This window comes from Cryptomeria japonica, chromosome 3 (assembly GCF_030272615.1).
Source record: "Cryptomeria japonica chromosome 3, Sugi_1.0, whole genome shotgun sequence".
Lineage (NCBI taxonomy): Eukaryota > Viridiplantae > Streptophyta > Pinopsida > Cupressales > Cupressaceae > Cryptomeria > Cryptomeria japonica.
Genome location: NC_081407.1, coordinates 462,319,275 through 462,341,976, shown reverse-complemented (window position 1 = coordinate 462,341,976; position 22,702 = coordinate 462,319,275). Strand labels below are relative to the sequence as shown.

The 22,702-nt window shown below is 37.1% G+C and overlaps 1 protein-coding gene across 1 annotated transcript in view; it reads left to right on the top strand.

Annotated features, from left to right (window-relative positions):
- LOC131855810 (uncharacterized) overlaps window positions 1-22,702 on the top strand; it is a 117,943-nt gene that overhangs the window by 12,614 nt on the left and 82,627 nt on the right. The window contains exon 2 of the mRNA XM_059217525.1: window positions 7,716-7,771. Coding sequence (XP_059073508.1) covers window positions 7,716-7,771 — 56 coding nt within the window. The remainder of the gene's footprint in view (window positions 1-7,715; window positions 7,772-22,702) is intronic.

Here is a 22,702-nt window from a genome sequence, read left to right as displayed (position 1 = left end):
TTCCAAAGGGTCCAGAGCGAAAATCCTTAAAAACATTTTTTTTCCAAATTTTGAGCAAAGCCAAGCTTGGACAAGGGTGTGAGAAGGCATTTAGATTGCCTTAGAGTAGATTTTGGTTGCCAAGATTGCAAATTTGAAAGCCTAATGAAAATTTCGCTCCTGACCCTTCCAAAGGGTCCAGAGTGAAATTTCTAAGATGCCCCTTTTTCCTTGCAAATCAAGACAAGTTTTGGTTTTTATACCGTAGAGAGGAGTGAGACAAGATGTTCTATGCCTTGGAGGTGATTTGAAGTTGAAAGAATGGCAAAATAGCCCTAAAACAAGATTTTCGCTCCTGATCCTTCCAAAGGGTCCAGAGCGAAAATCCTAAAATCTACCTATTCCTTTCAAACTTATGCTAAGCTATGCCTAGACCAAGGTAAAAGATGCCCTTGTGATTTCCCTTAAGTCGATGGTTGTCTCCAGAAGTGATGATTTTAGGCCAGAAGAGGAAATTCGCTCCTAACCCTTCCAAAGGGTCCAGGGCGAAAATCCTTCAATCACCTATTTTGCCTTGCAAAATCAAGATAAACTTGGGTTGGATGAGAGAAGAAAAGTGTTTCCTTGCCTTGTGAGGTGGATTGAAGTTGAAATGATGAAAAAAAGAGCTACAAACAAGAAATTCGCTCCTGACCCTTCCAAAGGGTCCAGAGCGAAAAACACTAAAACCATCTTTTTCTCCAAATTTTGTGCTAAGTCAGGCCTGGACTAGGGTGAGAAAAGCTATTTGGAATGCCTTGGAAAGACGTTTAACCTTCAAAAATGTGAATTTTGAGCTAAAGTTGGAATTTCACTCCTGACCCTTCCAAAGGGTCCAGGGCGAAATTCTTATAGGGTCTGTTCCTGGAGAAAATCTCGGGCAAGTTTCATGTTAATATCTTTTTGTTGATGATTTAAGTTGAAAATACTATGTTGAAATGAATTTATCATGTGTCCTTGATCATCTTTTGGTTTGTTTTGGCAGATGAAAGAAGATTAGGCCAGGACAAGGACGACCTTTTCCAGCCCAGCATCAACAAGGACGACCTTCTCTAGCCCAGCCTCATCAAGGACGACCTCTTCCAGTCCAACATTTGAAGGAAAGACAAGGTGGCATCCCAGTCATCACTCCTCCAGTCGGGTTGGTCCACTTCAGCATGTCCAGATTCAATGTACTTGACTTATCAAAGATGGCACTAACTTTGATGTACCTACCCCGACTATCCATTGGTCAAATATTCCAGAGAAGACATGTGTCCAAATAATGCAATTATTTCATTGGTCAGAATTAAGTTTGTTGTAACTAACCCTAATTAGGGTTTTCATTGTAAAATCTCGGCCATTGATCTCAAATGATCTGAGCCATTGAATTGTATTGAGGGCGCTATATAAGCCTTGGCTCCTCATTTGTAAAGGCTAATAGTGAGTCAATAATAGCTAATAGTTAATAGTTAGTAATAGAAGCTAGAATAGTAGAATAGCAATTAGAGTAGATTAAGAAGAGAAGGCAAGACATTGTTGCCTTAGTTGTAAAGACTTCTTTTCATTGAAGATATGGTGGAATATGTTGTTTCTTTGCAACGTGCATGGTCTCTTGTTGAATCTTCATTTTTGATGATAGATGATTAGATTGAGTGAAGAAAATTGTTGAATGCACCTGTGTGGAATCTGTCTAGTCCATACCACTAGCCTCTTACTGATGGTAAGTGCGCCCTGCGTGGTCAACTGGCATAAAATGAGCTTAATCTTAAGTTGTTACACGTCTATTGTTCATGCATTATCTTGAATGGTGATCATTGTCAGATGGTGTACGATTTGAATGTATTGGAAGCATCCCTTAGAAGATCGCACTGAGTTGGTGTTGAATTGTTCAACCTGATGGTGAGACCCAGCCCAGTAGGATTCCACCTAGTCATTCATCCATCTTCTCGCATCCTAGATAATAGAGTAGACTTCCTGAACCCTGCATCTTTTGCCATTTGTTTGTCTTCTAGTTAGTGAATAGGACTTGTGATTCCAACAAATTAGACGTTCAGGTCATTGAGTGTAAGTCCCCTTGTGATTCCAGCAAAATCACATCATACCGCGAAGAGCTTATCCACGAGTAGAGATCCTACAAAGCAGAACCTTGGAGTTGCCTCGACTGATCCTTCGGTGAGATCTTCAGCAGTTGGGAACTTTGTTCAAGAGAGGATAAGGTACCTTTCAGGTATTTTATTCTATGTTCGCATGTGCATGAAAAACACATCAACACGTGGCAACATGTAGGGAGGAGAAGGGCATCCTTGAACTCTAATATAAGTGAACTTCAGGATTTGGATGAACCATGCACCATGCTGTTGAACCAATGCTTGCGCTTTTGGAGAGTCTTTGCTGAAGCCCACCTCAAAGTGTCCTTGTGATGTGCATAGTGAATGCATCATTCACTCTCCTATAGTGTTGTTTAGGCGGATGATGAAGCTGCGTATAACATTCATGCACTTTTATTTCTCCTGGTCTTCTTCCGACTATACCCCTATACATTAGTCCTGGATACTCATAATATCTTGCAAGAGAGTAAATGACATAGGATCTCACGTAGAATGTTCTAGTGCGCATCAGCCTTCTTAACTGTAGATCGATACTGTTGCCGATGAGCCTCACCCAATTGATTGCATCCTTGCCATGAGTAACAGTTTCTATGAAGTAGAACATCAAGTCCTCGAAATATGAAGCTTCAGGTGCACCCACCACTCAATGAAGTAGGGTGATGAAGTCTCTAAATTCATTTTTGAAGTCCACCCTATGTAATCTATCGGGCCACCTGCTCTTACCACCTCTACTCTTCTTTAACCAAAAGTTGTTGACGATCTTTGAACAAGCTTCTGGATCATCGTCGTAGGTGGATTTAGCTCCTTCCACACTTATGCAGACCATGTCCTTAGGCTCAGGTAGATGAAATGCTTCACTAATTGCTGTCTCCGAGAGATATGCAAGTATTGTTCCATCCTTTGCCACTATTCTTCTTGAGGGAGAATCATAATGTTGAGCACATTCAACGATTAACTCATAGCATTGCACCGCAGGAGGGAAGCCAGCTGCGTTTATAATCCCACTATCAATCATCTTCATTGCTCTAGCAATAGGTTCACTTGTGTACGACGGGTTCCAAAACTTCTTGGTGTCGAATTTCCCGAGATTGGTGTCTCCTATTTTGCTCCAATGAGAAGTGATCCTGGTTTCTAATGCACCGTTCTTCGAGTCTTCCTTGATGAGTGCTTGACGGGTCATGGTTCTACTTGGTTTAGGTGCCGCCATCTTTCACCTATAAGAGATATTTAAGTTAGGATAATGGTGAAAGGTATGTGAAATGTTAATATAATGAAACCTATTTGCTTAGTAGGCTACCTATGATATTGATATAAATCAATCTTACATCTAAATGAATATGAAATTGAATGCTAAATAAGACTGATTTTACCCTTATCTGCACTTTCTCAATGAATTGAGGAGGTCTAATTTACCAAAAAGAATTAATATCTGACTTTAATCAGATCTGTACCCAATCTTTTATCGGTCAATATGATGTCTTTACCTCTGATTTCTGATATTTGACCCTAAATCTGATCGATGAGGTGACTGCTGGATAATTTCGCCTTGTGGAGAGTGAATTTACTTGAACCTTTTATGATGTTGATGTAATTCGCTGCTTCTATATTCTCCTCCCTGAGAAAACTCACTGTATTCTAATGAATTCCTTTGTAATTCGTCTCCTAAATCAGTTGATCCGCATCTCCATACTTGAATTTGCTTTCATTCTTTGATTGATGTTGCTGTTGGAAGATGAAGTTCATCCTTCAATCTGCAATCTCAATGCTGAAAATTCGCTGATCTCAGTGAACTTTGTTGCTTTCTGATGAAATTCGCCACTTGCTAATGATATTCTCTGACCTTAATAAAATTTGCTGCTTGCTGATTAAATTCGCTCAAGAAATAGAGAAGTTTGTTTGATTTGATGGTTTGAAATGGAGGTTCGAATTCTCTCTTATAGGCAATCAGGGCAAAGGTTGAGTCTTCTCCTATAAAGGCCGACTTGTTTTAACAAAAATAAAATTACAAATTACCTTTTCATGCTAGCCGACTTACCTCTTTTCATTCAAATTTGAATTTTGTTTTGGGGCGCCAAAGTAATGTTTGGTTAATCGTTAAAGTGCATTGGAATATCAAAGAAATTCCCTCTCCTACCTCAATTCATGAAGTTCGCTCCCCTAGGCCTGAACATGAAATTCGCTCCCCTCTCTCAATTCATGAAGTTCGCTCCCCTCTCTCAAGACATGAAATTCGCTCTCCTACCTCAATTCATGAAGTTTGCTCCCCTACCTCTAGTCATGAAGTTCGCTCATCTAGGCTTGAACATGAAGTTCGCTCCTCTACCTCAAGTCATGAAGTTTGCTCCCCTCTCTCAATTCATGAAGTTCGCTCCCCTCTCGCAAGACATGAAGTTCGCTCTCCTACCTCAAGTCATGAAGTTCGCTCCCCTACCTCAAGTCATGAAGTTCGCTTTCACCTCGAAATCACTATTTCTAGAGATCAAATCGGTTCAAGGTAAATGCTTTCACATCATTTCTAGGGCAAATGAAGGAAATTCGCTCTCATTTAGGAATACATGAAGTAAAAATTTGCTCCATTACCTTTGCATACGAAGTTCGCTCTTAGAGGTCACCACATGAAATTTGCTCTCAAACTCATTGGACATGAAGTTCGCTCCCCTGGTCTTGGACATGAAGTTCGCTCTCCTGGCCTTGGACACGAAGTTTGCTCTCCTGAGGTTAAGCACGTGAAGTGCATTTCAAATCGGAAATGTGATTTACCTTGCTCTCTTCATCTCAACTAAGGGCATTCAAAACGAATTTTTGTTCCTCATAAGGAGCGCTTGAAGCTTTCGCTCTCAACCTCGAGTACTTGTAGTATCCCTAACTAGCAGTCTTTCACACTCTTTGGTTGAAATCATGATAGACTTGACTCTCATGATATTATGACGCTACAAACTCACTCATTTCACCCGTGAGAGGGAGATATTAGACTAAGAGACTAGGACCTGAGCAAAAAAAGGGGGTCCCCATCTTGATGGGGTGATGTGTGAAATGTTCACAACACTATCCAATAGAATTCCACACCAAAAATATAGAGAAAATAGTGAGCCACCCAATCATTAAGATTGATGTCAAATAGAAGAGAATAGCTGGCATTAAAATACTCCAAGTCTCCATGCCAAATGCATCAGAATTAATATGTATTTGATTTCAACTCCAAATAATATAAGCATGATCCTCACATTTCTTTTCCACAAATATTAAGCAATAATATCCAAAACCTTGCAAATTTCTCTCTGAAAGAGACTTTACAAATTTGTTGAATCCAATTGTGAAAGCACTATGAAATACCTGAATGATATCTCCAACTCTGGCCAGGGCAAATAGTTTCACTCCAAAACCCAACACTCCCTTAGGGTGTTTGTCCTAGGGTTATAAGCTCCAAGAATCTCTCCAAAACAATATCAGAAAATAACCAAGCATACCTTCAATGAACCCTTTGATGTTCTTTTATAACCTTCTGGGGAAGCTTCTAGAGCAAATTTCAATTTCTTGCTCTTTTTAATTTAAGTTTAAGCTTAGGAAAATAATAAAGTGACTTTATTAAAATTTCACTTAAATAACCATTAAAGTCACTTTATACGCTTTTTAAAATTAATTAAATAATATTACCCATATAGCAACTTTGACGGATAATATTAAATAATATTTTCTGATGTTTTTTGTTGACTATTTTGTTAGTGATAAGAGATTTCCACAATCCATAATATCAAGAGAATGCTGTTTCTGGATTCAATTGTGTTCAAGATTTTTGCATCAATGTTTCAGGTCACATTCCATGATCCATCATCAGGATGAAGGGAGCCAAAGGAATCATGTTCACTTAATCTGTTCCTTGATCATGACTTGGAGCGCTTTCTTTGGGATCTGTCTTTTCTTTTTGCTCCTAGTAGGGGCAAGCCCTCTCTAGATGTCCATGCTTATGGCATAATCTATGTTGAAAGGGGATATTCTTGCAATGCTACTCCATGTGCAAGTCTAGCTAGTTAGAAGGGGATTTCTCAAGATCTATATTTTCACAAATTTGAGCATAGTTGAGAACCTCAAGATTCCTGGTGATTTTAGAGGCTGTAGCGTATTCTCTGATTGCCCTCTCTATGGTCTTTAAGAATGCTTCTTGCCAATAGTCACTGGGTAGCAAGGGAAGGCAGACCCAAGCAGGGCCTATTCTTATCTTTAGTTGGATTGAATGTGGGAGTTGAGTGTTTCATGAACAGATTTAATTTGATGAGGAAATGTGATCCTTCTTAAAAGATTTATATTTCTTTTGTTTGGTGGTGAAAAATCCTTTTGTCATCATAAATATGTCTATAGTTCCCATGGTTTCGAGTTTTCTTCTATCCATACTTGGAGTGCTCAGGTCCTGGGAGGGTGTCCATAAACCTGCAAATCAGAGCACACTCTTTGAGCATCCTAATTCTCTGCTCCATTTCTTCCCAAAAAAAGGAGATTATAGGTGACATCTCCATTTCTATGTATTCAACATTTTTGTTTTTGGTTGGAAGATTTGTCCTATGGATGGTTTTCTTTGCATGTTACTACACGAAGCCATTGAGTTCATCTTGGCTGAAGCATGGAGGATGTGGTGCTGTGGAGTCCCTAAAGGACCCTAAAGGATTGATGAACATGGGCTTGCTGAGATAAGAGGCCATGGCTACCCCTGAAGCAAGCTGGTTTTTTCAGCATGAGAAAATGGGCGAGGCTAGCCAAGAGGATGAAGGGAGGGTTGTTACTAGCCAGAGTGCTGTGGAAGCAGGTCTTTTCAGCATAGAGTTGGCTGTTTCGTGAACATAATGTGTTTTAAGAAAATCCTTGTACAACAATCAATCTAAGATGTACAGTAATTTTGAGCTTGAAAATGCTTGTGACCAACTCAATGATTTTATATGAAGAATTGAAGATTGAGGCACTAACCAGCAGTTGGTTTGGGTGAATCTAAAGGAATGATTAGTTTTCTCTTGGATTTGAAAGAGATCACATTGTGTAGATGTTTAAGGGATTTTTTTATCCCATTTAAACCAATTTGTTGTTTCCCAAGATAAGCTTCTACACATATGGAAATCTCCAACAGCATCGAGATGTCTAAACTGATTAAAACTTGCTTGTGTGAATGTATTTTGTTGATGCTTGTCCTAACTTATAGAAGCAAAGCTTGTCATTGTAAATCTTACTCCTAGCAAATGCGTTTATATTTTTGTTATATGTCTGCTGTTTTTAAAATGCAAAATCTTTAATATTTCCAAATAGTGTGTAGTAACAAATGGAAATAAATACAATGTTTGAAGATATGTCTTTATGAGATTTAGTTGTGTTTGTAACTTTACATGCATATTATAGATTTAGATATTGTACTAGACCTTTCTAAGTTTATATCCAATGAATAAGGTGAATAAGCACTGACTAATGAACTCAAACTTCTATAATTTGTTTTCAAATGAAGACAAACTTGTATGTGGCTGCTAGTGTTTGTAATTTTATCATGATATGAGTGTGATAGATATGCATTTTATTCTTTGATTTATACTTATACTGACCTCACACCCTTGGTATCTATGGTAGTGACAGCTTGACTGGGATCCATTTGAAGACCTCTTTGGAGTTGGCATAGATATGGAGCCAAGGTTTCTCTCTTCTCTATCAGTATTTCTAATTTTATTAATTGAATCTATTAAATTTTGAATTTTAACATCACCCAATATCATATCTAAGGAATGAATCCTGAAAATTAAGAAAAATGATTGTTTGAGTGATCTAACAGGTCCTTAATTTTAGGCAACTTTTAGAAATATAGGTATAGGTATTAAAAGTTATAAATCCCTTATTGATTAAACTAAGAAGCATGCTAGCCATACTTAGACCTGAAAAGGCTAATACATCAAGCCATACTTACGAACTGGAAAAGAAACTCAGCCAAACTCAGCAAAAGACTACTTCTACAAACTAGCATATAGAAATTAAATACATCTATGTAATAGACACTAAGAGATATCAATCTTGAGGCACCTATCTAACTTATGCCACAAATTTAATATGCCTTCTTTGAGATTGACATCTTTCAGCATTTTTAGATAGATTTATTTGAGATTTTCCAGTTTATTATGTTTTATATAATTATAAGCTAAGTATTGATTTATATATAATTTTTTAATATGGTTATTAATTACTCTATTATATTAAATCATTATAATAAATTGATATTCTTAATAAAAATTTATAGCGTGTTTGTGTAGATCTCTTACATTGTGCAGTGCTTAAAATTTAAAAATAGAACATAATGCAAAACGTATAATATAAATATTATTTTTAATTATTGATTATTAATTATTAATTTGACACATAAATGACTGCCAAATTTATGTTGAGGGGTTTTTGTTATTCACACACTCCAATACAACTGCCTTTTACTGCCGTTGTAGCTATGCCACTTGGCATAATGAGGCCTGTGAATTGCAAGTGAGGTCTTTATTCCTCTGTATAATAGGGAGTCAAGTCTCATGCTTGGACTCTAGTATTTTTGACACTTTGAATATTGCTGAAGTTTTGATGAGACCCATGGAAACTTGAAGAACCAATAGACTAATAGTTGATCCATTTTGGCTCATTTAGGTCACTTCTCAGATTTGCAAGTTTTGTGACAAATTTTTTGAGTCACGAAGCTTCCATTAGAAACTGAAAGAAGTTCCTTTGTGACACCTTTAGACTTTCATTTAGCAGCTGTTTATTTCAGCTTGTATATTAAATTTTAAACCAGGAAAAGTGGGTTCGTATTACAAATATGTGACAGTGAAAAAAATAACCTAATCGAAGTAGCTAGATATAACAAATGTGGCAAGTCCCTGCCATTGTATTGCCATTTGAATTAGGATAGCCACTACGTGGAGTGCCAAAAGTGAAACTTTAGTGTATGAAAGAAAATTATTTTTTTGTGTGAAACACAAATTTAGATTGATAGAAGGATGGTGGTTTCTTGTGTTTTACATGTATCATGTTCTGCATAATGAGGGAGATTTTTCTAGTCAATATCATACAGAGAATTATATTGTGACTTGAAATGTGAGAATCCAGTTGACTGGAAATGCAAAATTGCTCTAATGTAGAAAATTTTGATATACACTATAATTTCTTCATATGGATCTAGTTGTTCTCATGTTATAAAATAGATAAAGATCATTCTATCCATCATTTGAACAAATCATTCCAGGATCTCAATGGTTTTTTATTGGGGTTTTGACTTTTACATAAATTTCATCCAAATGGTGCCAAAATATAGTAAGTTCTCTGCATGTGAAACAAAATATCAATAAAGAGAAGAAACATAGCATATTAAAGTACATGAAGTGTCTTGCTTAACTTTATAAAAGAAACATTCTTGTGTAACAAATGAAAGGTTTTTGTGGTTCATTCAATTGGAGAATGCGTATATAAAGTTTGTATTAAAAATATTGAAACAAAAGTCTACAAAGATAGTATATGCTTGAAGGATGAACAATCACTAGCTACAAAAATACTAAGCTAAAAATTCATGATCAAAACAACAGCTATAAAACAAGATTGCAATGTTTGAGTCTTTGACTTTGTACCACGTCATAGGCCATTTGTAAGTTCTCCACACAATGTAATGTCCCCTTAGGCCTAGTTAATATGGTGACTACTAGCCTTCTTGAGTTCTTTTAGGCTAATTGACGTTGGTAAGGGGACTTTAAAGATCTTGGAGAGCATAGGCTCAACGTTTTTTGGTTTCCGTTGATGGCATTGAGCTCAGTCGGTGTTATGGATTAAATGATGCTTACTAAAGCTTTTTTGGGCTCTTTGGGTGTTCTCCAAACTTCTTGTAGAGCATGTCTATTTTTAGTAAATCCTTGGCTTGGCACCCATCATCATCCCACTACTTCAATTACATCGCAACAGATCAGAATTGAATTTTGAAGCCTTAGTAGTGCTTTTCGCAACTTGGGTGGACTGTTAAAATATACACTAAGTGTCTAATGTTTAATGATAAAATATTTGCTTAAGTGTTATATTTAATTAACGTTACTTATATTCTCCTCAAAAGTGGATGCCTAGGGGTAGTGAAGGACATTTAAAGTCATTTTATGATTTTAAAAACGCCTTTGGGTGGGGAAATGAATTATTTTACATTTTCAAATTGGCTTTTTTCCTTCCAAAGCTATAAAAGTAGGCCGAGGGGTCTCATTTGCTCATATGTTGAAGATTTGATATTGAAATGTTGATAGATTGAATTTGCAAGTTATTCCTTTATTTTTAGAGGACAAAATTGTCATTAGATTTCTAGTTTCATATTTGAAAGATAATCCCTAGCTAGTTAGCGTGGTTTCATTCAGGAATTACCAATGTGTAGAACAATGTTTCCAATTTTTGGGGTTTCCAGCAATGAAGATTTTTGATGTGATTTTGTTATAGATTTGGAGTGTGGTTTTCAGTTTTTTTGCAGTCTTTTTGAAGCTTGTGTGGGGTGACTAGGAAAGTCTTATTGCTGGCCATACCATTCATATCTAGTTCTGTCCGTACAACCTTTTGCGTGTATAAGGGTTGTAGATTATTTTTCTTGTCGAGCACCGATCTTTTTGTCTTTACTGGCCATACAAGTGATATTGAACAGATGTTTAGAGTTGGAGGCCATACCATATTCCATTTGTTGCCATATAGGCTTCCTAGAGGGCATGGCGTGAGGTTTCTAGGATGAAGTGCCTAGTTTTTTTTGGTTTTTTCACCATTCTTTGAGGCACCTAGTCCATGACAATCATTTCTAGGTATTTTGCATTGAACAAATAGAGAATGGAGGAGTTCTGAATTTTTCTATGCTGGTTGTCCTTGTTCCAATATCATGTTCATGATGTGTAATTCTGAAATTATTATCAGACCCGTAAACTGTCTTTTCCTTGCCATTTTGAGGCTATTTGGTGGTGTTGAGTATGTCTCTTGCTGTTTGGCAACAATTGGAGGTGATCTTTGTTGACTAGAGTGATTTTTGGATTAATTTAGGTGGTTGTTATAACCTGCAACAGAGGTATTTAAGACTTGCAAAACATCTTTTAGTCATAGCAGACATGTTACTTTGCATACTGTTGGTGTTTCCAACTGATTATCCAGAAATTCCTAAGAATTAGCCATTTTCTATCAAGAGATTTCTGGGTCGATGGCCAACTAACAAGATTTCAATCAAAGATTGAATGATCTCTTGCTCTTTAGGCTCTGCTAAACCTAGGCAGGTGAACCTTGCAATTTTTAAAGTTTCAACATAAATTCACAAATATTGCACATATAGCAGATGGATCCCAGTGAAAATATACCAAGGAGAAAATGAATTATCTCAGAATGTGGCTGCAGTCTTGGTTTATCATCATCAATTCAACAATTGGAAACAAATTCTAAACCCAATCCTACTCCTACAACAAAAATGTAAAATGAATCTGACTCTTAAGATGTTTCTGAAACAAATATTGACTATCAAACAGATCGGTACAAATCCCAAGGTATGGAGTCTAATAGCAAATTTTACACTCATTCATATAACAATATTAATTCAAATCACTCGACTTCATCATTTATGCCTTACACAAATGAATCCACTTATATGACTGCCAAAATTCTACTTATAAATCTAAATTGTAACTCTCAATTTCACAATTAAATGCATATAGAATTTTATTACCTCTTTAAGAGAAACCCATACAAACATAAAACAATTACAAGAAATTTGTAATGACAAATCAAAATATGCTTGATATTATTGATTCATATGAAAAAGAGAGTACAATGAAGAGACAATTCTACAATCCATTCATTATATTAAAAAATGATTGAAACTGTTTGATGAAAGTATACAATCTCTGCAACTATATCTTACAACTCTAAACTTAGACACTTTCCTATTTGCCTGCCCAATACAATATTTCAGAGCCAGTACAAAATGGTCTTGAGTTCCATTTTGTAAGGGAGCAAAACAAGCTTCGGACCATTTGCACAGTAGTCAAAATTTTACTAGACAAAATTCATAACTAAAGAATATGCCCAAAGGCATCTTTACACTGTATATGAGACAAAAACTATTTTCTTCAAATTTGGAGGGAGATGTGGTTGTTGAAGTAACATGAGCATTTTGGTGCTGAGCTGGCTCCCTTGAGTTGTAGTGCTGACGTGGAGAAATTGAATTGAAATGATTGAAAGAAACAAATAGAGAGAAGACAAGTGGCAAAGGAATTCGATGACAAATTAAAATGCAAATTTGATTATGCTTCATTTTCTTTGTGCTATAGTAGATACTTGTGATTTGCATGATCTGGCAAGGTTCTACATATTATCAAAGTAATGAATCAAATTGCATTTTCTTTTTCACTGCACTTTATTTATTCTTGAGGAGTAGCATACTGTTGTTGCCACTGCATGATTGAAATCTTTGATGGCCAGTGATATCCCTATAGCTGTTGAACACAAGCAAGACTCTCTTTACACTTGCCATCCCTATAGCTGTTGTATCTGCTATAAACTTCTTATATCTCATTTCAATGGCAATCACTCAATCCTGAGCAACATTGAAAATTGGCATCTGTAACCTCTTGCCATCATCAACTGTTAATAAAATGATAGGAATACACACATCAAACTCATCCTTCCATTCTTCTAGACCCTTCATTTCATTCTGATCATTGAATAGGTCAGAAATTGACCAGCGTTGTAGTGTGGAAGAAATCAAATTTCCCTTTAATCAAGTGATCTTTGCTTTTAACAAATTGAAATTCATTAATCAACATTCCTATCATTTGTCTGTTGGTTTCACTTGAGGAGGAGCATCTGATGGGTGCTGTATAACAAATTACAATAACTAATGTTTGAAAAATGTGGACCTTAGGCTACCACGTATCATACACAGGTTTCAATATGGGAAAAACATCTTTGTAATGTTGTGCAGCCTGTAAAAGGGACTAGCAACAATCATATACTTCATCTAATCTGCTGGTAATCTTTTGAAATCTGTATCTGAGTATACTGTACATGGCCTCTATGACCTTGTCTTTTGCCATTTCCCTTGCTTGGAGCAATTACTCCTCCAATTATTCTATCCTCCCTGCATAGTCTCTACTCTTTTCTTGATCAGTTTTTGAAGATGTACCTTGAGTAACAGGGGGTTGATACACAATCATCTCATTTGATGGGAGTGGCAGAGGATCCCTGATTCCCAAACTGTTTTTCATTTTTGTATAATCCATGTACAATTTGTTGTATGCATCATTCAATTCCACTTGATCCTTCTTCCTTCTCCCTAGCTCCTTTTGGTGGTCCTTTGCTGCTACTTGTGCAAACATTGTTGAGTGTAATGCCATGGTGGCTTCTTCCCAAGCTGTAGTATCTTTCAAGGTTCTCATAATTGCATCTCCTCTTGTTTCTTGCACAACTTGTAGCACCTTTGACTTATCTGTTCTTAGGGCTTTTCTCCAGTAAGCTACTGTTTTCAGTTTTGGATGAAACCCTGACCCTCAAAGACCCTTTTCATTATCAAATTCCATAGCAAATGTGGGATCATCCTGATTTCTAATTTGATGAAGTAAAAATATCTCTTCCAAGTCCCGATTGGGAACTAGTAGCATGCCACTTTCATGGACCATTTTCCTTGCTTCATCCGGGCTCACATCAATATTTTCAAAGTCCATTTTATTGAAGGTAGAGATAGCCATTTCTTCATGTTGAGATTTTTCCAGTCCTAGCTTGTTTGTCTCCACCTTCTCTTCATATTCCTTCATTTTCATTTTCAACCAAAAACTTTTGAATTCTGGACTTTTGATAAAGTCATCATTTGCCATGAACTGTGCAGATGCAATCATTCTCTCATCATTAACTAGCTCAATAGGGGTAGGTTTATGTATGTCTACCCTATCCCGTGGTACATTTGCACTAATGTTCTCCCTTGGAGGTGACCTCAGAGGTTGATCAACCTCTTTTTCAAAACCCATGTGTTCCTCTATTTCTTTATATGGCACTAAGGGAGGTTGAGCCTTAGTCCTCTACCTTTTTGGAGGTTTCTCCTGAGGTGGGCTTGGTTGAGCTGCACATGCTGTCTGATCATCAGGCTCAACAATTTTATGCCTTTTGCTTTCAATTGCTTCAATCTTGGAGGCACATATTCTGGCCTTTCTTCTGTTGTAAGAGCCTTCCCATATATTCTCTCAAAATTATCAATAATGAGGCTTATTTTCTTGATCTCATTTGTTTCCTCAACTCAAAAACTAGAGAAGCCGAGTTCCCTTTCCTTTCTTTCCACTTCCAATCTCAGCAATATTGCCCACTTATTCCTTCTTTCCAATGCTTTTGATATTATAGGTGAATTTCTAATTACATCTTCATAATACATTTCATGAAAATAATGCTTTCTTTACATATGTTCATATCTTAACTAATCAATATATCCTTCAAGATCAAATGGCCTTAGTTTTCCACATCTCAAATTATATTTGGTTTGTAAAGGAATTTTGAAGCTCCTCAAATGTATCACATCCAATTGAAAGGTCATAGAATCTGGTGCAGTGTGGCATGTGGGTACCTTTTTTTTCTTTCTCCACAAGTTCCCTTTCCATCCACGAGTTGGCACATAAATTTCAAGAAAGCTACCCTAGGAGAAACGACTCTAGGTAACATATGCGGTGCATGTTGGCACCCATATACTCTAATGATTAATAATTAGAATAATAGATCTAGTCACCAAAGTTGTGGTCGTGGCCTTCATCAGGTCCCTTGTCTTGTGGCCTCTCATCCTTTGCTCTCAACAAATGTTTAATCTCTGGTGGCAGCTTGTCAAAGGATAGTCCACACCAACCCATTATCTTGGTCACAAAACATTCATGAAACACAACAAAGTCTGAATTGTGGCACTTTGAATCCCACACATAAGTCCAACATTGCATTGGTCGTGGCTTGCCAAACTTATTAACAAAAGAGAGCGATATTTAAAATTGATCACTCTAGTATTCTCTTTTACTCTCAACAATCCCTCATAGATTTCTGCATAGATGTATGATGCAAAGTCATATTCCGTGTTAACCTCTGAATTTTGAATTCTCATAGCCATCATCATCATATTGACAAGCATCTTAGTTTCATCATCTTTCCCCAAAATATGACACAAGGCATAGTAGGTTTTGACAAAATCTCTCTCAAAATTTGTAAGCTCAAAGGGTTCCTGCTCAAGAAATGAAATTTCATCCTTTCTACTTTTGTATAGCTTCTTCCTGTACCTAGGAACCTCATCACTTCTTAGGATTTTCCTATGCATCTTGTATTCTACCTCAAAATTTTCTAAGTCAATTGCTGCTAGGGCTTGTCTGTTGAGATCAAAGCAATTGATTATAGCTGTAGTACTCACATCCACTAAAACTGAGCCATCCAACTTTCTGATAGATTTTGATATAGGATTGAATTGTCTTGCCAAAACTCTAACCAGGTCTACATTGTAATGTCCCCCTCTCTGCAGTGATTAGTTCAGTGGTCCATTGGCCTATTCTGGAGACCCGTATTTGGAACAGAGAATTAGGGTTTCGAACCTTTGTGGAGTTCTACACGATCTTTTTAGGGTTTGTCAGGAGGGAATTCTTCAGTTTTGCTTATGGTTTCCTTCTGGGTTTTCCATGAACTCCAGGGTGGCATAACATGCATTTGATTCTTTGGTGAAGTGAGAACTTATAGTGAGTTAGGGTTTGGCTGTTTGGTTGATGCAGTTCTACTGAGCTTTCCAAGCTCTTTCTCTGGGTGCGAAGATTATGTTTTTCGGAGTAGTATTTCTTGACTTACTATTTTTAGTAAGTGGCTGTGTTGAGCATTTCTATTTTTAGCAGTCTCGGACAGGGTCCTGACTCAACACAGTTCAATGGTCTTCATTGCACAGCTTCATCCTTGATTTTGGTATTAATCAGTATTGGAGTTATAAGTTATTTAATTAAATATTAATTCCTTATCCTAAGGTTTGATATTTAATTATTTTTATTACTGATTAATTGTGTTATGGGGCAACTTAGGAAAAATATCTATCTGCCAGTAATATTGTTATTTTCCTAAGTCGATGGCATTAAAAAAGGTGGCGTTGAGAAAGATGAAATATTTCATGTTTTTATTATTTTATATCGCAAAGTTGTCACCTAGGAAAAAGTTCGAACTTTGCCTAGGGAATTTGGGAAAATTAACGCTATGTCTAGGGGAGGCTATGACATGAAATGAAATTGAATTTCAATGGTTTTGGGTGCCATTTGCATTTGAATTTCAGAGGGAAAAATCTATAAATACAGGTGCTTGGCCTTTCATTTGGTATCAAATGAATTTGCATTGTTATGCTGCCGAATTGGCAATTGAAAATCTGAGCTTCGAAGTGTGACTTCCTAGCTAAGTCTCAGTTTCGTACTTGCAAGATAGTACCTAGTTGTGTCCATGTATTCCTAGTGCTATTGGTGAGTGAGTTGCAGATTGTGGAGTGTTCTATTTGGGATTGGAGTGTTTTCTGGTTGCTGGTTGCGGGACTGCTGAAAGTGTATTTTGCTCACACCTCTTGACCAGGCGATTCCATCATTCTGGGTACCGGCTCATCCTTCCTACCATTGGTGATGCATATTGTAAGTTTTTAGCATCTTATTTTGAGTGTGGATTTTTATATTGCAAATCAAACTTCCCAGGTTAGGCGTTGGGTTTTGTGAATGCATTGGGAAGTGTGCAAAAAAAATATGGGTTTTTCGATGGCTTTCCTTGGGTTTGTTTTCATTGTAGTGGGTATAGCAATTATTTAGAACAGATTTTGGGTGCATTGGGTGAGTAATGAGAGAGTTATGAGCGTTTTAGTGAATCCATAGGTTGCTGGTTTTGCAATTCCAGCCTACAGATTTTGATGTTAGCAGAAATTTCATGTTCTTATTTGGATATTCAGCATTACTCTCTTCTCACATTATCTTGATTATTGTAAGGTTAAGTAGTAGTACTACTAACTTATTCTGGTTTGTAACTCTCACCCCGCTGAAAAGTGGAAGAGGTTGGCTTGCCGCCTATTTTCAAGTAAATTGTAATTCAGTCCTCCCACTGCATAAGTGGTCGAGTGATGTCTGAGTGTAATGGTCCTCCCGCTGCATAAGCGGTTGAGTTGAGATTGTTTTGTAATTTCAGTCCTCCCGCTGAAATATCGTGGTTGAGTGATTTGTGTCTTTGTATGTTTCTCTTGGCTGGTTCACCGCCAAGTTTCTTGCATTCCTGCTAGATAAGTGAAAGGGGCTGTCTTGCCGCCCAAGCATTGTATTGTTTCCAGTTATTTGAAGCTAACGATCCCCTCAACACCGTATGCTCTCACCTTCCCACATTGGGCACTTGGTGATCAGAAAGTGGAAGGGTTGCATTTTCTAGCAAGTTTTCAGTTTATGCTTTCTAACCTTAACGGGTTATCTGTTTGTGGATGATTATTATTGGCCTAAAAAACAAAAAAAAAAAACTGAGATATTACATACATCCACAAACACATCCGGGACAATTAGTTTTCCTATATCAAAGAACCAAGGGTTTGATATAGGAATGGGTTTATCCCTGTTCCTATAGAAGTATGAAAACAATTCCCACCCTTAGATGGGAATCATGGCATCCTTGCAATTTTCACAATTATTCTTAAAAATTGCCCTAGCTTTATTTACTATTACAAAATTCAACAAAATATCCAATATATCCTAGTGTAATCCCCTGTATTCCTCCATTGTTTTCTTCTTAGTGTTAGAGGTTTCTCCCTTCTTTGTGGAGGATTCACTTTTCCTAGGCATTTTGGCTGGATTTCTCTATTCTGAAACTATTGGGGTTTTTGCTGGTACTTGCTAAAAAAATCCAATCACAATTGTAATAGAGAAACTGGTAATTTTCACCTATAACATCAACTGGAAGAGCAGAAATGACTTATTGGTTTAATCATTGCTTCAAAATCCTATCTAGATGCTAGAAATTGCCTTTGTCGTCGTAGAGCTCCATTGCTTTACTTCTTTGAATTCAAAGTGATTGAAAAGACCAATCAGTTCTGAATTTATTAGCCTTGGTTTGCAAGTAGCCTTAGTTACATTGCATTAAATTTTGAATCATGTGAGCTTTCCTTTGAATTTGATAGCCATCCCTTGTTTTAAATCTCAGCCGTCAATCTATTATTAGTGAACGACTGTGATCAACTTGCTTTTGTTTGACCTGGTGAGCTGTCAAAATTTCCTGTTGTGGTAGCCCTTTATTGCTTTTTTATTCTTTCTACAAGCCGACGGGCTATCTGGGTTTCGTACATATCTCCTCGTGGGTTTGCGGGGATATCACTCTTTACCTTTGGCTGGGCCCACTACACACATGGCACTATACCGCGTGCCCACCGTCTGATGTTCATTTGAGCATCACCCTTGTAGGGGCATTGGTTGTGACTTTTCTTTGTTCTCATCGGGCCCACCATTATCCACGTGTCATCACCCTGTGTTCCCACACCTTGTCTAATGTTGATGTCATGACCCTCGCGGGGCTGCAGGCTGCCCTTTCTTTTCACCGCAAGCCAGTGACTTAACCGCCTCCCAATATCTCGCAGGTTTCTCCTAACAATAAAGAAAAATCTAAGTAGGATTTGAAGTACTCATGTCAAACTTGTTATGGAATCCACCATTGATAAAACATGTGTTATCAATAGCATCATCTTTTCTCTCTCCATGAACAGGTGCATGGGCTGCAACCTTCACTGTAGGCTGATGTTGCTGTTGATGAGCATCAAAATCATCAGTAACCCCCTAAACTGAATTTGCTCTTGTACCTTACCGACAAAAGAGGTGACTTTTCATGTTCCTCAATTCTTGGACATTATTTAGTGTATGAAAAGGCACTTCCAATAAAACATATCTTAAAGAGGCATACAACAAGAGAGGAAGCAAGAGTTTGAGGATGAAAATCAAAGAGTTCATTTGGTTGCGGGAGTAAGATTTGTTGGTGCTAAGAGAAGTTAGGTGCCTGGTGTGTGTCACAATATGAGGAAGTTTGTAGATGCTCTGTTGAGTTATTTGTAACTAATTATCGCAAAAGGATGGAGTGGAAGATGAGCATTTGACACTCCAAGAGGTATCCCCCACATTGGGTTTCTAGAATAATTCTTTGTCAATTGTCTTGTGGTGGTTATTCTTTGACAATTTCTCATCTTTTTGTTTCATTCAACTACAATATTTTCTAGCAACCTAGGAACAATAATGGCATTCTAATCTCTATCAATTGAAGTATAATTCAAAGACAGTATACACATTTGTAGATGTCCAAGGATCATAGAATCTTGGGAAATCATAGATCATGATTCAAGGATAGCAACAACCTATTCAAGGATGACATCTCGTTTGGCTGTCCAAAAAGTGGATGGCCAGACGAGTTCATCCAAGGACAAGGATTGCATTTTTGAACAAGGATGCCTACCTAAGATGATGAAAAGTCGAATGAGGCACGTAAACAAACTATCCTAAAGCAGCAAGGGCTGCTAGAATCCTTAACTGAGCCACATGAACTGCTTGCCTTACCTATTCAAGCCCAACAAGTCCTTTTCCTCAGCACAAGCTTACAAATGGTCAATACAAGATCGAAGAATGGCAATTAATGAATTAAACCATAGTTTGTAGATTTAGACATAGAGAGTACTTGGCAAGCCAAATTTTTTTTGACTCGGAGAGTACTTGGTAAAATTTGGCAACTTAAGAAAACACTTAAATTTTTGAAAAAAGAAAACACAATTCTTTGAAAAAAACATAAATTTTATTCAAAATATAGCTACAAAATGTATTAAATGAGTTTGGTTGGGGTCTGGGTGCAGAATCCTTTGTAGGGTTTGGGAGAAGCGTCCCCAACAAGTTTGAAGGGAAGTGCCCCTTGGGGGGTTGAAGAGCAATGCCTTGGGTACATTCCCCATCACGATATAGGGTAGGGTTAAGCCATGGAGCCCCCACCACCAAGCCCAAATGAAGACCTTCAAAAACACACAAACGTCCACGATGCACAACATTTTCATAATTTTTTAAAAGACAAAAAACAATGCTTATAAAGCCAAAAGTATAGAGTTTTTGGAGTGTTTAATCCTATTCTTTTCCTGCAATTTTGACATGTTGTTGGCATGGTGAATCAAGTTGTCAAACTCGCCAAGTTTTTCTGAACACAGCAAAAAAAGTTGTTGAGTAAACCTTGTGAGTATTTGTAGGGCAAGGCAACTCGCGATTCCTTGGTGACTTGCCAAGTTAGCAAACTATGTCTCAAACCATCAACTACTCACAGCTGAAGAGATGACAGTAGACTTGTGTATCAACACCTTGAAAGAAAGAGAATAATGAAACCAACAGATGGGTCCAAACATTAAAAGTTTCACAGGGGTGCAATACGTATGATGTTGCCTTCCTTTTGATCCTTAGATTGTATGGTCTATTGCTGTATAACCTGATCCTGCTGTTATGCCTCCTTTGGACAAACCGATACAACCTTATACATCTGCAGTACAATCTGCATCCATTGTACAAGCTGCATTGTCAGCTTGCATCTCTGGCATCTGCATTCTCTGTATGATTTTGACCAATTCCTACACCCTTCAGTGTTGTATGGTCATATGACTATACATTCTGGTAGATAAATGCTTTCAGTTGTTCACCTATACGAGGTAACTAGTTGTCTATCATGTATTAAAGTCTCAAAATTACCAGATGAGGACAATTTGCTGAATAGGTTAAGTTTTTGCCTTTACAAATAGGTATTGAGCACTAAGTTTCAAAATTACCAGATGAGAACAATTTGCTGAACAGGTTAAGTTTTTGCCTATACAAACAGGCATTGAGATGGTAGAGGAAAGACATTTGGAAGGTTTTGAGGAAACTTCAAGAAGACAAGGAGCAAAACCTTTATCTTGAATTTGATAGAAAGATGGTTTCAGTAGTGTTGGTACCCATATAAAACTTTGGCTTCAGTCAAGTTTGTAGGCTTTAATCAGGTCATGCTTGTTGTGTTGTCAAATGCCATCTGAGTTTTTCTCCTGTCAAGTTGTAGAGTTGTCTGGTCATAGTCTAGTTCTTCAATTAGCAATGCTTGTAGATTGCTTAAGGATGAGATATGTTGAATGAAGATGAAGAACTTCCTGATTGATGGTAACACCAGCATAGAAAGAAGGGAGGAAGTGTCAAGGACTTGAATCTGAAGGCAAGATTGGCAAAGGGCTAAGAGAATTACTCCAGCACTTCATTTGAGTGGCAATGCCAACATGATGTCAGCACAAGGCAAAATGCAAATACAAGCTGGATAGAAATGCACTTTTGTAGTGGCTAAGCTATTTCAAAGTTTTACCTAAGGATGAAGAATGGTGGAAAACTGATAATGAAAGTGTGCTATGATTTTAAGGTGTTTAAAATAGAAAAAGGTTGGCACTATTCCAAGGTGGCAGAGCCAACACGAAATTCACATAGAAATGGCAAATCCATGAGAAAGTCACACCTATGTTGAAGAGGAATAAATCAGTTAAGTGGGCACTATTTCATGATGTCAATGCCAAAGTGAAACTCTGCCAAAGCTCATTGAAGTGGCACTTGCATTATGAATCTCCGCCAAAGAGATAAATAAAGCATAAAATTTTCAAAGGTTGGCGCACAATCCAAGTGTTAGTGCCAAGTGGAAACCATGCCTAAACATGGCAAAGAGTTCATTGATCAGCGCTCGGGAAACTAGCGAATGGCAAGTCTAAGTGAAGCACTCTTGATGATGAAATTGGACAAGCATCAAAGATAGGTGCACATATGGAGTTTCATTGCCAACAGTTGAAGTGTGCTTAAGGAGTGTGTTGTCCTCATTTTTGTTTCCAAAAATGAAGGACCACTATATGAAATTTTTGTGAAAAAATGAAAATTTTTACTCTATGGAACGCTTCCCGAGGTAGAATTTCGACTAATCCTTGGACTAGCTTAATCCTTAGTCCATTCTCGAACTGTGTTTCGAATTTTGTCAAATTCTGGGTTCGTTTGCTATGTCTTTTCTTCAATTTCGAGTTTTAAAATCTTGACTGCAGGTGGAGAATTTTCTTCAAACTGCAAGTTTTAATGATATTCATTGTTTTGGTTGTTGTAGGGGATCTTTTAGCTTATTACATGTGCATCTTTATTAAAAGATGTTACTTGCAATTTGTTTTAAATTTCCCTTTCTTGTTTTTGTCTTTTTTATTGTTTTTTGGTCTTGTTTAGTTAAAATAGGGATTTTTTCACCCAATTACAAGTAAACTTGCAGTTTGGTCAAAAAACCCCTACTTTAATGGTTATTGCATGTAATAGGGATTTTAAATCCCCATTACATATGTGCAAGTATTTCTAACTTGTTGTAGGGATTTTATTTCCCTTGTACAAGTAATTAAAACCTGCAGTTTGCTCCAAAAAACCCGATTTTGCCTTGCAAGTGCATTTTTGACAATTTTTAAACTTGTCATTTGCTCCAAAAAACCCGATTTTGGCCTAGTAAGTAAAAAAGTAAAATTTTAAACTTGCTATTTTGCTTAAAATTCCCGATTTTGG